We start from the raw sequence: 11,024 nt of genomic DNA, 5'->3' as shown, positions 1-11,024 counted from the left end.
GCAGTCAGGGTGCCGTGGGAGGCACACTACGCGTGTGGCTGCGCCCGTGCGCCTGCAGAAGCTTTGGTTGTCAGCGTAACCTGCGTGTGTTTTGTGTTTTTCCCCTAGCGTCTGGAGACGGAGAGTCCCTGGTAAGCTTTGTGTCGTCCTTCGATCTCTGTGCTGCCAACGTCTTTATCTCCAGAGCAGGGCTGCCTCCTTCTCAGTCTCTCCTTTCTCCTCCCTGAGACCCGGGGTCCCCTGTGTTCCCGACACTGCAGGGTGGGGCCGGCGCGTGTGGGACCGGGGCGCCCCGCCATCCCCAGCAGCGCTGGGTCCCCCAGACCAAGGGTGCGGTGCAGGGTGGGGGGCGAGGGGCTCGCCCGTACACACGCGTTAACGTGGAGGTTTTCCCTTCTCAGGACGAAGACTCGGAGTTCACATTAGCCTCTGACTTTGAGATCGGACACTTCTTCCGCGAGCGGGTAGTCCCGCGGGCCGTGCTCTACTTCACGGGGGAGGCCATAGAGGACAACGACAGCGTATGTGGACGCGGGCTCCGGGGCTCCCTCCGGCGGCGTGGGGCACCCTGAGCAGCAGCCTGGGGGCCCCCTGGTGTCGGGGGCTGAGGGCCGAGCACGGGCTTGGGTGCTGTGAGAACAGATTGCCACCCCCATCCAGGGACAGCACCCTTGGAAGGTCCCAGTGCTCACCTTATCCTGCTGAAGGGCTGTAAGCTTTGGGTGACTTGGAAACATGGGGAGAATCTCCGTTTCAGGGGTCTGGCAACAGGAAAAGGTCACCCACGGAGCTGACTTCCACTAGCCTGTGGTGTGCCGGCCCCAAAGACTTGAAACCCGTGGTGCACGGAAGGGCAGCTGGGCTGCGCAGGCCCCTCTCTCCCCCTCCCCTGCTGGAGCACTGCCTCACCAGCAGTCCTCTGACGGTCACCCGAGGTCGTTCTTCGTTCTAATCGAGGCTCAGCTCTCTGTGTCATCTGGATTTGTGGGAATCAAGTTTGGTTTTATAGTGGGCCGCTAGTAGTATGTTTCAGATAATGGTTCCCTTGCTCTGAGAACTCGTGTTTCCTGGAAGGTTCTGGGTTCTCTTTCTAAGTGGTCTGTCGGGGCTTCAGGTGGGCAGCAGGAGCCGGGCAGGTCAGAGCAGCTTCGGGCCAGAGGCAGTGAAGGGCTGCTTCTCACGTTCTCCATGCTGGCAGTCCCAGCCGGGGGGCGCGGGCTGTCCAGTGCGCGCTGTGTAGTCTGAGACTTGCTCACTCCAGAAAGGCCGTTCGTCCGTCCCTGGGCTGGGAGGTGGTTGTGGGTAGCAGAACACGCAGGCACACAAGTCAGTGTGGTGTCGGCTCATCCAAGCGCTCGAGTGATTGCTAGGGCTTAAGGTGACACAGCAGTCTGCAGACCAGCACAGTCCGTGGAACTTTCTAGACGCTAGAGCTGTCTGCGGCCTGCCTGCTCTGCCGGTGTGGTGGAACGGGCCTCACGGGAGGCCGAGGGTGTGGAACGCGTCCATTGGCAGCTGAGGAACTACATGTTCCATTCTACGTAGCGTAGCCCCCAGAGTCTGGTGACCACACACTGAAAAGCCATCTCTAGCCCGGTGGTCTCTGCGCTTTGTTGATCACACACCCGTCGGTTCTTAAAGCACGAGACGCAGCTTAGTGTTTTTCTTTACGTGAGATACAGACCGCGTGGCTGGTCCTGGTGGGTGGTGCACGGCTCTGCTGGTCCTGTGCGCGCACGTGTCCGCTGCCAGCGCCTCTGGTGCAGGGGCTGCTGCTGAGCGGGTGGCTGTGGGGGGCGCCCCACGCGGGCCTGCTGAGACCGGGGCCCTGGCTTCTGCACTCACGGCCGTAGAGCCTCTGTGCCGTGGTGTCCTCATCTGAACATGGGCTTGAAGGTTGTGATTTTGGTGGCTCGTCAGGCTCTTAGAAGAACCCCTGTTGGCACAGTGACTCACGTTGGGATAAAGGTGGGTTTGCAGGGCTCCGATCTGTTGGCAGCCTTGCACACACACTGGACGTCGGTGCGGAGGGATGGATGCAGGAGCGCTGCTTTTGTCTGCCCTGTGTTCTCTGGGCTCCGTACCCCGACTCTGTTACCCCTGCTCCGTGTCTGTGTGAGATGTGTTTGCTGCAGGTCCCATCAGGTCCCATCAGGTCCCATCAGGTCCAGAACAAAATGATCTGAGAACCTCAAAATCCATGCTTGAGTCTGTTTGAGGCTAGTTCCAAGCTGAGCTAAGATGTGATTGGCTACAAGACCTCAAACCTCGGTCTTTCCCTCTTAGAGACTGGTGAGGGCACCAGGGCGTGCTTGGACCCCTCACGACCCAGCTGGTGCGGAGGGCGTGCAGCCTGGGCCCTGCCAGCCCCTAGGCCTTCACAAGTCCGTGTGAGCTGTCACTGGGGAATATGTGTGGGCTCCAACAAAAGAAATGCTCTTACGAAAAAGCCTACTTAATTTTTAGGTGTCTTGTGTCGTGCAGGACATAGTGTTGAGGTGTGCTTTGTTGTGTCTTTGGTCTTGATCTGAGTTTGATATGGGGAGTTTGGGCGGGCGTCTGACCTAGAAGACCTTTAACTCCAGACCAGTCAAGCGTAGTGTTCAGCCTTTTTTCTATACACTTAAACACCGAGGGGTTTTTTTCATATTTCTAATATGTAAATATTTAACCTCGTATGAGTTTAAAAAATACTAGTAAAATTCATGGATTTGCGTAGTAAAATCCTATTCCTGGTTTGCCTGGATCAGCCGGTTCCCCAGGTGGTCCGGTCCCTTCTCGCACTGACCGTCTCCTTTCTGCACCCGTGCCCGCCCTCGGCCTTGTCTGAGTGCTTGTCAGGTACCGGCGTCCTGTCAGCACCGTGGGGCCGGCGAACGGGTGGGCCCGCAGTGTCGGGGCTGAGGTGCCCCGCGGCAGACCATGCCCCCCGGGGCGGGCGCTGCCCTCTGTCCAGATGCCAGGCTGCGCTGCCGCTTCCCCCAGACCTGACCAGTGTGGGGTGCTTGACGGGGACCGTGCCTGGGTCAGGCCGCCCTCATGCTTTTGAGACCTAAATTTTGTTTCCTTTTTCCTTTTTCAGTTTGAAGAGGGTGAGGAAGGAGAAGAGGAGGTAAGACATGGCGAACCCCGAGAGTCCTTTCCCTCAGGCTTCGCTGGGCTGCTTCCTCTGCTAGAGCGGACGGGGTTTCGGAAGCAGCTGGTGCACCCGCTTTGTGTGGAGCTGCCACAGGGCCTCCAGCCTGTGGAAGCTGGGCGCGGTGGGGGACACGGCACTTGCTGTCCCTGTGTCCAGTTGCCCCGTGATTAGCTTATTAGGACATGTGGGGTGAGCACACAAGTCACGTTCTCCGCAGTATGCGTATCCGTTATCACTGCCAACAAAAAGGTGTTCAGAAGTCATCCTGCCCAGAGGTGACCTAATCGCTCACGGGCAGGGATTGATGACCTCCCGCTGGGTCCTGGGCAGCTGCTTTTGTGGGGGGCGCGCGGGTCCGCGAGAGTTTAGATCCCGTGAGTTCCGCTCACTCTCCCCCTCTTACGCAGGAGTTGGAAGGTGACGAGGAGGGAGAAGATGAGGACGACGCCGACATTAACCCCAAGGTCAGTTGGTGGGGGGCCACCAGCCCAGGGAATGGCGTGCTGCTATGACATGGGGCCGCATCCCCCCCGGCAGAGCCTGTGCTGCTCTAGCCATCACAGAGAACACAGAGGAACGGGGGTGAGCGGCCCCTCGTGCGGGCTGTGGGGCTCAGTGCACAGCGCCCGGGGAGGGCTCTTCCAGCTTGAGGTCGGCCTCTCGCCATGAGCTCGCCGGGGAGAGCAGCTTGGTCTGCCGCACCTGCCGTCCTCTCGGGGGACCGGCTGAGGGACGGCCTGAATAAGCTGTTTCTTGTGTTCATGTTTGGAAAAGGTGCAGAGAAGGAAATTTTGAAAGTTTTTTTTTTGTTTTTTTAAAGAATAGAGTCATAAAATTGTAGACACAGTTTTACAGTTGCCCTTGGGCTGAGAATAATCAGAAGCTGTGTGTAAATACCGCCAGTCCTTGAAAGTCTACTGGGAAGCTTTAAAAAGGAAAAAAAAAAAAAAAGACACAAAACTGAGGAGAGCAGGTGGCCCCAGTAACCTCACGTGGAGGTCCGGATGCTCACGGCTGGCGGATGAGCTGGAGGGCGGCACTGCCACTTGGCAAACCCCTTCAACCCGGAGCTGCTTTAGTGCAGGCCGTGCGGCCGCCGTCCTCGCGCTGGCGAGCAGGAAGCCGGTGGGAAGCCCGCTGCGTGCTCACGGGCCGTCCGAGCACTCGCCTTCTTGCCGTTGGTGACCCGGATCTCCGGTGACCTGGGCGCTGTTTGTTCGTTTGTCCGTCCTCTGTGTTTGCCCGAAGTGAGACGTGCCCGCAGTGCCGGGCTCGTGACCCCGCGCTCTAAGTGCGTGTGGGTCTTGTTTCTGTCGTGAACACCCAGTGTTGGCGTGAACGCATGCGCTACAGCACAGCTCCCAGGGAAGGGTGGGCGGCGGGCTTCAGACGTTTTCACACCCACCACGTGAATACTCGGCTGGGACAGTGCTCCCGGGAGGGCTCGCCTCTGCCCAGCCAGCCTGTCGAGCAGGGGCGGGGGCCAGGGGTCGAGTGCAGGTGCCCCTGGGCTTGGCTCCCCGACGCAGGGGCCCTGGCTCGGGGTCAGGGCTCCTGGGCGGGGCTGCTGTCCCCTGTGTGTCTGCCTGTCTTTCTGCCTTTTGGGGCGCTGCCGTGCACTCTCACGGTTCGGATTCTTAAGCAGAGACGGAGGGCAGTTTGCCGTGGGGGCTCCATGACTCCATCACTCGTCACTCCCTTCTGTTGTTTGTCCTTTGCTGTCTCCTGCCACGTCTGTTTTCTGGAAGCGCCTTTCCTCACGAGTCCTCCGGTACCATGGGGCGTGTCAGGACTGGTGCTCCCTGGTCTCCGCGTGTGCTGTCGGTTGGGGGGGAGAGGAGGTTCCCCGGTGGGAGGCGCCGAGACTGCGAGCCCTGCGCAGCCAGGAGGGCCCAGGGCTTGTCCTTTGGGGGCTGGTCTGCACATGGGCAGACGAGGGAGGAGGGTGTTTTGGTGTTAAATGTGCAGACCGGGTGGGTTGGGGTTGCTCGTCTCAGGCTCGAGGACTTGTAGCCCTTTGTGTCATGAGAGAGCCGCTGCTCCCCGCCTGTACGATTTTGTGCATTTTATTTTCTTTTATGCTGACACTTCCTTTCAATTTTTTCCCATTTAGGTGTAATTTTTGTCTGTTATTCATGCGTTTTTAGGTAAGGTGGAATTCCATTCATTCCTAATCCAGTCTTCTGGTCTGTGCTTGATAACGGTGCTGTGTTGTGACTTTGTGACTAGCGGGGAGGCTGCGGGCCGGGCACACTGGGCGCGCGCAGGGCTGAGCACAGTGCATTCAGAAGAGCGGAGCGCGCGGGCGGCCGTTGCGTGCGCTGCTGAAACCGGCCGTCAGAAACCACCTCCGGCTCCTTGCTGAGCTGCTCTTCGCTGCTGACCACGTCCCAGGCGTGACTGGTGTGGCATTTCTTTTGTGGGCGGGCCCGTCTGCCAGGAAGAACACGGTGCGGGCCCCGGGAGGTGAGCGCCAGGCCTCGGGAAGCCCATGTTCGCGCTGGCTGCACCCCATGCGGCGGGAAGCAGCTGCTGTGCTCTTTCTGTCCGTTGTTTCTACTTCGTAAATTCAGGTGGGGTGCAGACCAGTCGGTCACAGAGGGCTGCCTGAACTTGGACTGTGCTGGGGTTAACAGCCCCCGTGGCGTGGGCCGTTGTGTCTCTGTTCCAGCCATCCGTTCCCTCCCTTGTGGGACACGGTCCTCCCGGGGGCAGTGCGGGCGGCAGTGGTCCGAAGATGCTCCAGGAGGCGGGTGCCGTGATGGTCGCCCCTGGGAATGGCCGGGGGGCCCGGGCGGGTGCCAAGTGGCCGCTCTCAGTGTGGAAAGCAGGGCCTGTGAGCTCTGGGCCGCAGCGGCGTGCCGGCGCTGACAGGCAGACCACAGGCCTCTGACAATCTCCGCGAGGCCTCCCTGTCCCTGTCCCGCTCCCGCGGGCTCGCGCTCAGAACCGAGCAGAAGCACACTCACCTCCTGGCAAGGCAACGTGGTAGCCAGGGGAGGTGATCGGACGCCCGGGTGCTGTGTGTTGAAGGGCGCGGGTCTGATGACTGCCGTGGACAGGACAGCTTGTTCCATTGCCCTTGTTTCCTGTCGCTCCGCTCGTCTGAATAGTGCCCCCCCCCCCCCCCCCCCCCCCCCCCCCCCGCCCCGGGAACCCCCCCCCCCCCCAAGACCCGCTCCCCCCCACCAGTCACGGGAAGGCGTCCCTTACCTGTTCAGCCTGTCTCTGGGTCAGGGGGACCCTCCTGTGGCATAGCCACCGGGCTGCCTCAGGCCAGCAGCCGCTCTGCTGTGGGGGCCCTGCCCTCTGCTGTCCCGCAGGCTCATGGGCCCCGGCTCTGGGCCCCTGGGAAGCTGCAGGGGCCAGCTGTGTGCACGGTGGCTTATTCCCGCCCCCCTTCTGTTACAACATGGCTTTGAAATGGCTCCCTGATGTGCAGGATTTGGGCTGTTAGTTTGTGCCTTGGAAACACCGGACTCCTCTCCCGTGATAATCGGGGCATCGGATGACCAGGCTGCCATCGGACTTTGTGGCCTGAGACCGAGGATGCAGGGTTTAGTTGGAGTCCTGTCTTGGCCTGTGTCACAGGCTGAAACCCAGCGGTGTCTCGTTGATAAAATTCACATCAGAAGCTTTGGGATTCTCTGTTGACTTTACAGCCTAGGACGTGTGTCCATGTGGATGCTGTCCCCAGAGAGGGGGCCGCCTGCCTGCCAGCCAGGGGAGCGTCTGCGAGGCCCGCTACCTCCAGCAGGCATTATCCCCCAAGCTACTGAATGTGTTTTAAACAAAAGGATAATACGTTTTCCTGGTTAACAGTAAGCGTCTGAAATGACTCCCAGCGTACTGTAAATTGTGTCAAGCCTGCTGTCGCAAAACGCTGCGTGTGTCCCCCTCGTCTGTACACAGAAGGGCAGAGCAGGAGGAGTCCCTCCTGGGCTGTGCCCCCGCCCTGTTCCCACCACATCACCCTGCAGGGCCACTTCCTTAGCTCCATCTTCTCTAAGCCACTTCCTTCCTGCAGACACAATGTGGAAACATGCGCTTCTCCCGTCACCCTTAAAAAGCTGCCTGCCCTCCCCCACACCTTGCGCTACAGCCACGTGGAACTGGGTGCGCCTCCCGCTTCCCCGGCCACTCCTGACCGCCGGGGCGGCCTCCAGATCCACAGTCTGATTCTGATCTTTTCCCGCCTGGATTTCTGGTCAGATGTGTTTCGTTTGGGGGCCTGGGTTCGTTTTTTAGCAGAGTTTCAGATGCGCATGTGACGCCCAGGCCAGGACACTCCTCCTAGGGTGTCCCGTTGCTGGGCAGAGACCTGGAGCATCCCGGCGGCATCCCTGTGTTTTCCCATGAGACTTTCTTAGACTCCGGTCTGAGATCATGGCTTGCTTTCTGCATCCTCAGCACGTGATTTTTTCATATCTCAAGTGTAGTTTCTCAAAGAACGGACTCCCAGTTCAGCCATAGAAGATTCATTATCTCCCTGTTTGTGGGGTGCTGGTGGTTTTTTTTAAGGCTCCATAGGCTTGGCAGATTGTATGAAAATAATTTGTAATCTTGGCAGCCGAGAGTTAGAGGCCACTGGTGAGTACGTGTATTGCCCAGAATGGTGGGTGATCTGGGGGCCTGGGTCTCAGGCTGCGACGTCGGCCTCCCCACAGAACGCGTGGGTCTGCCGGCTGTGCTCTGAACGCTGAGAGGTGTGTTAGATTATCCCGACGGGGACGTGCTTCTCTGCCAGGGGGCCTGGTCTCTCCCTGCTGCCTTTCTGGAAGGATAGAATTCCCACTTGGGGAGGGGCCTGGGGGGACCGAGGCCGTGTGCGGAGCTGTTGGTGTGGCCTCCTGGCTGTGGGCTGCTGCCGGGGGCTGGTGGAGCTACCCGGCCGCCTCGGCCCGCCGCACAGTGGCACCTTCCCCTTTCAGGTGCTGAGCCTGCCTTCAGGTGGCAGGGACAGAAAGGGGAATCGGCTGGTGTGTCACGTGGGCAGGGTCGGGGGGCTTGCCTGAGACGCCGAGCCTGCCATGTCACTTTGGAGTGTGGCTCCCCTTGCACAGATGAGTGTCCCTGACCCTGAGGCGCTTTTCCTTCCCGGTGCCTGGGCCATGACTTACACTCCGGGCTTGTCTCCCAACAAGAAAGGCAGCCCCGGTGAGACTGTTCCTGGGAAGTCGGCTGATGTTCGGTTACTGCCGTAGAAGCACGTCTGCGGTAACCGTTTGTTCAGTTAGAACGAAGGTACTAAATCGAGTCTTGGCTTGCACTGTCGGTTGGCGGTAACGGGGTGATGACACCAGTTTCCTACAAGTCCTGTCTTCTCTCGTTGACAGAAGGAGCCCAGCCAGCCCTCGGAGTGCAAACAGCAGTGAGGAGCGAGGCCCCCCGGCGGCAGCGGCGGGACTTGGCGCGGCGGCCCCACCACCGTATTGGCAGTGCTTTCTTCTAACTTGTTTTCAAGTGCATGATTTTGACTTTAACTTTCCCTTTATCCTTATTATTTTGCTTAACCTGTACAGTGGCAGCTTAAATGCCTTTCAGAAATAGGAGGTTTGATTCCAGCACCCTCTACGGCCTTGGGTGCAGCCCAGTGGACTTCCCCAGGCCCTGCCTCCGGGAGGGCCCCAGAGACCCCCGGGGGAAAGGGGTGGCAGAAGGCGGGGCGATGCCAAGAGCAGACGTGTGTGGGGGGTGGTTCCGGGGCCTCCAGAACCAGTCCCGCCCTCCGCGGTCGGACTGGATTCTTCTTCCCTCGAAGAAGCTGCGTGCTCTGTCTCCCACCTCTCGGTCTCCTGTGCTCTAGCGGGCTCGGAAGAGCTGCATAGGGTCCTGTTCTCCGTAGAACACTCTGTCTCTGGTTCTGTGGCCCTCGGGGTGCGGCAGGGGTGGCGGTGCGCCCCAGCCCTGAGGCTCGAGTGTGTGTGGCTCATCCTCATATTTATTTATTCTTTCCTGCTGGTGAGGGCTTGGGACGCTTGCTGTCACTTGTCCTTACACTCTCAGAAACCATGTGTGTGACGGGTGACCTGGCGACTCGCCTGGCGGGGGTGGTGGTGGCTCCCAGGGGAGCAAGGCCTGTGGAGAAGGAACCTCGCTCTGTCCTGCCTGCGGCTGAGGGCGGGCGCTCGTTTTCATGACATACAGACCTCCTGGCTCTGGGGGATGGCGGGCCTGCGGGCGCAGGTGAGGGGCCGGGGCTGGGACGTGCTGCTGTCCTTCTAGTGTGTCCATGTCAAGTCTTGCTTTCGCACAACCCCCAATTCTTGGCCCCGTGCTCATCTTGTTCTAAAAGCCCTGGGTTCAGAGCGACCTGTTCTTGGCTGGCGTGTGGGGTTTCTGAGTGTGCGACCATGGTCTCTGGCAGCCGGGGACGTGTGTCCACACTGTGACCAGGTCTGTGGAGTGCTCGGCCTTACTTCTAATAACATTTGTAACTGAATACGGTGTTTTCAGTTTGTACAGAATAGTTAGAATATTCTATTAAAGTTGTGAAACATGGAGCCAGCTCTGTGCGCAGTCTCTCTGTGGGAGGAGCGGGGGGGGGGGGGGGGCGCTGGCCCCTGCCCACTCCCGGCAGCTCCCGACCGTGGCTGTGCGGCCTCCTGAGCCCTGCAGATGGGCAGACCCGGACCGGAGGCCTCTGCTCTTCCACGTCCGCCAGTTCTCCGGAGATGACTACGTTTAGTTTGCTCCTTAGGTCTGCAGACCCACTTCACAGTCTGGATGGACTTGGGGTCCCCCCCAGGAGTACACTGTTTCTTGAGAGTTTGTAGGGCTGTACCTTTCAGGTCCAGAAGGTTCCAGGAAGGAAAGTTCCTGCATAAAGCCCACTTCTGTCTTCTCACTGGTACTTTTCCAGTGGAACCTCCATTCCTTCCTGAGAGGGAGCGCTCCCCCCAGAGACGGGTGTCACACGAGCCCTTGCTCAGCACGTGCCCGGGGGAGTGCAGCTGCCCAGAGAGGGTGAGCACGCAGCCACGCCTCCCGCGGGCCAGCTGCCCGTGCCCAGCTCACCCTGAGCCTGTCTGGGGGCCTGGCTTGTCCCTGGGAGTGCCCACATGAAGGAGCGGGAAGTGCTGCCCAAGGGTTTGGAACAGCCGGGCTTCCAGTGTGCCCCAGCGGCTAGAACCAGGACGTTCTCGGTTCTTGAAGTCCCCGGCCCCCCACGCCCTACCCAAGCAGCCTGCGGGTGCCGGAGGTGCTTTGTTCCAGCTGACACAGGATGAGAACCCCATCCCCCGAGGGCGGTCAGCGGAGAGGACACGTGAGCGCAGGGAGCACCTCTTGAGGGTGGGCCCCCAGACCTCCAGGGCAGCTTCTCATCCCTACGGACCCTGCCTGGCCAGGGCTCCCCAAGTTCTCCACGCGTCCTGTTGCCCTGGAGCGTCCAGGGTGCAAGCAGGGGCGACACACAGTGCTGTGCTCGGGCGATGGCGGCACGTTGGCAGGGACGGCTTCAGCGGGGAGCACCTGTCCTGCTGGCCCGGGGCTCGCTCTGAGCGTGACCTTTCGGGGGGATCCTCTCCCGCTGGCTCCTGAGCCTCTGTGGTGGGTGACAGAGGCGCCTTCACGGCAGCAGCAGCACTGCTCGGCCTGAAGGCTGCCGGGCCTCACCGAAGAGCCGCGGGGCTTGTGGGACGAGCCCCCTCAGATCGGCACAGCGCGGGCTGGCAGGGTGCTGGGGGCCCCAGGGGCCGGGCTCTGTTGGGCCCCCTCTGCCTGCAGCTTCTAGGGATTCACTGGGAGTCGACACGCATTGCCTGGGCCGGGAGTCCAAGCCACGTGCATATGCAGGGCGCCTGGCCGCCATGTGCTGCCATGGCGTGGGATGGCAGGGCTGGGGGGAGCCCGTGCCCTTCCTCGGAGACTGGCCGAGTCCGTG

The 11,024-nt window shown here is 60.5% G+C and overlaps 1 protein-coding gene across 4 annotated transcripts in view; it reads left to right on the top strand.

Moving 5' to 3' along the window:
* The window catches only part of NAP1L4 (nucleosome assembly protein 1 like 4), a 44,716-nt gene extending 35,074 nt beyond the window's left edge, over positions 1-9,642 (top strand). For 3 of the 4 annotated variants that reach the window (XM_059398926.1, XM_059398928.1, XM_059398929.1), the window contains 5 exons: positions 109-131; positions 402-521; positions 3,083-3,112; positions 3,547-3,603; positions 8,476-9,642. In XM_059398926.1, coding sequence (XP_059254909.1) covers positions 109-131; positions 402-521; positions 3,083-3,112; positions 3,547-3,603; positions 8,476-8,514 — 269 coding nt within the window. In that variant the 3' untranslated portion in view covers positions 8,515-9,642. Of the gene's footprint in view, positions 1-108; positions 132-401; positions 522-3,082; positions 3,113-3,546; positions 3,604-5,252; positions 5,287-8,475 lie in introns of all 4 variants that reach the window. The other variant, XM_059398927.1, reaches the window with a different exon arrangement.
* Positions 9,643-11,024: the final 1,382 nt, after the last annotated feature.

This window comes from Mustela nigripes, chromosome 1 (genome assembly GCF_022355385.1).
Source record: "Mustela nigripes isolate SB6536 chromosome 1, MUSNIG.SB6536, whole genome shotgun sequence".
NCBI lineage: Eukaryota > Metazoa > Chordata > Mammalia > Carnivora > Mustelidae > Mustela > Mustela nigripes.
This window is presented reverse-complemented; position numbering and strand designations above follow the sequence as displayed.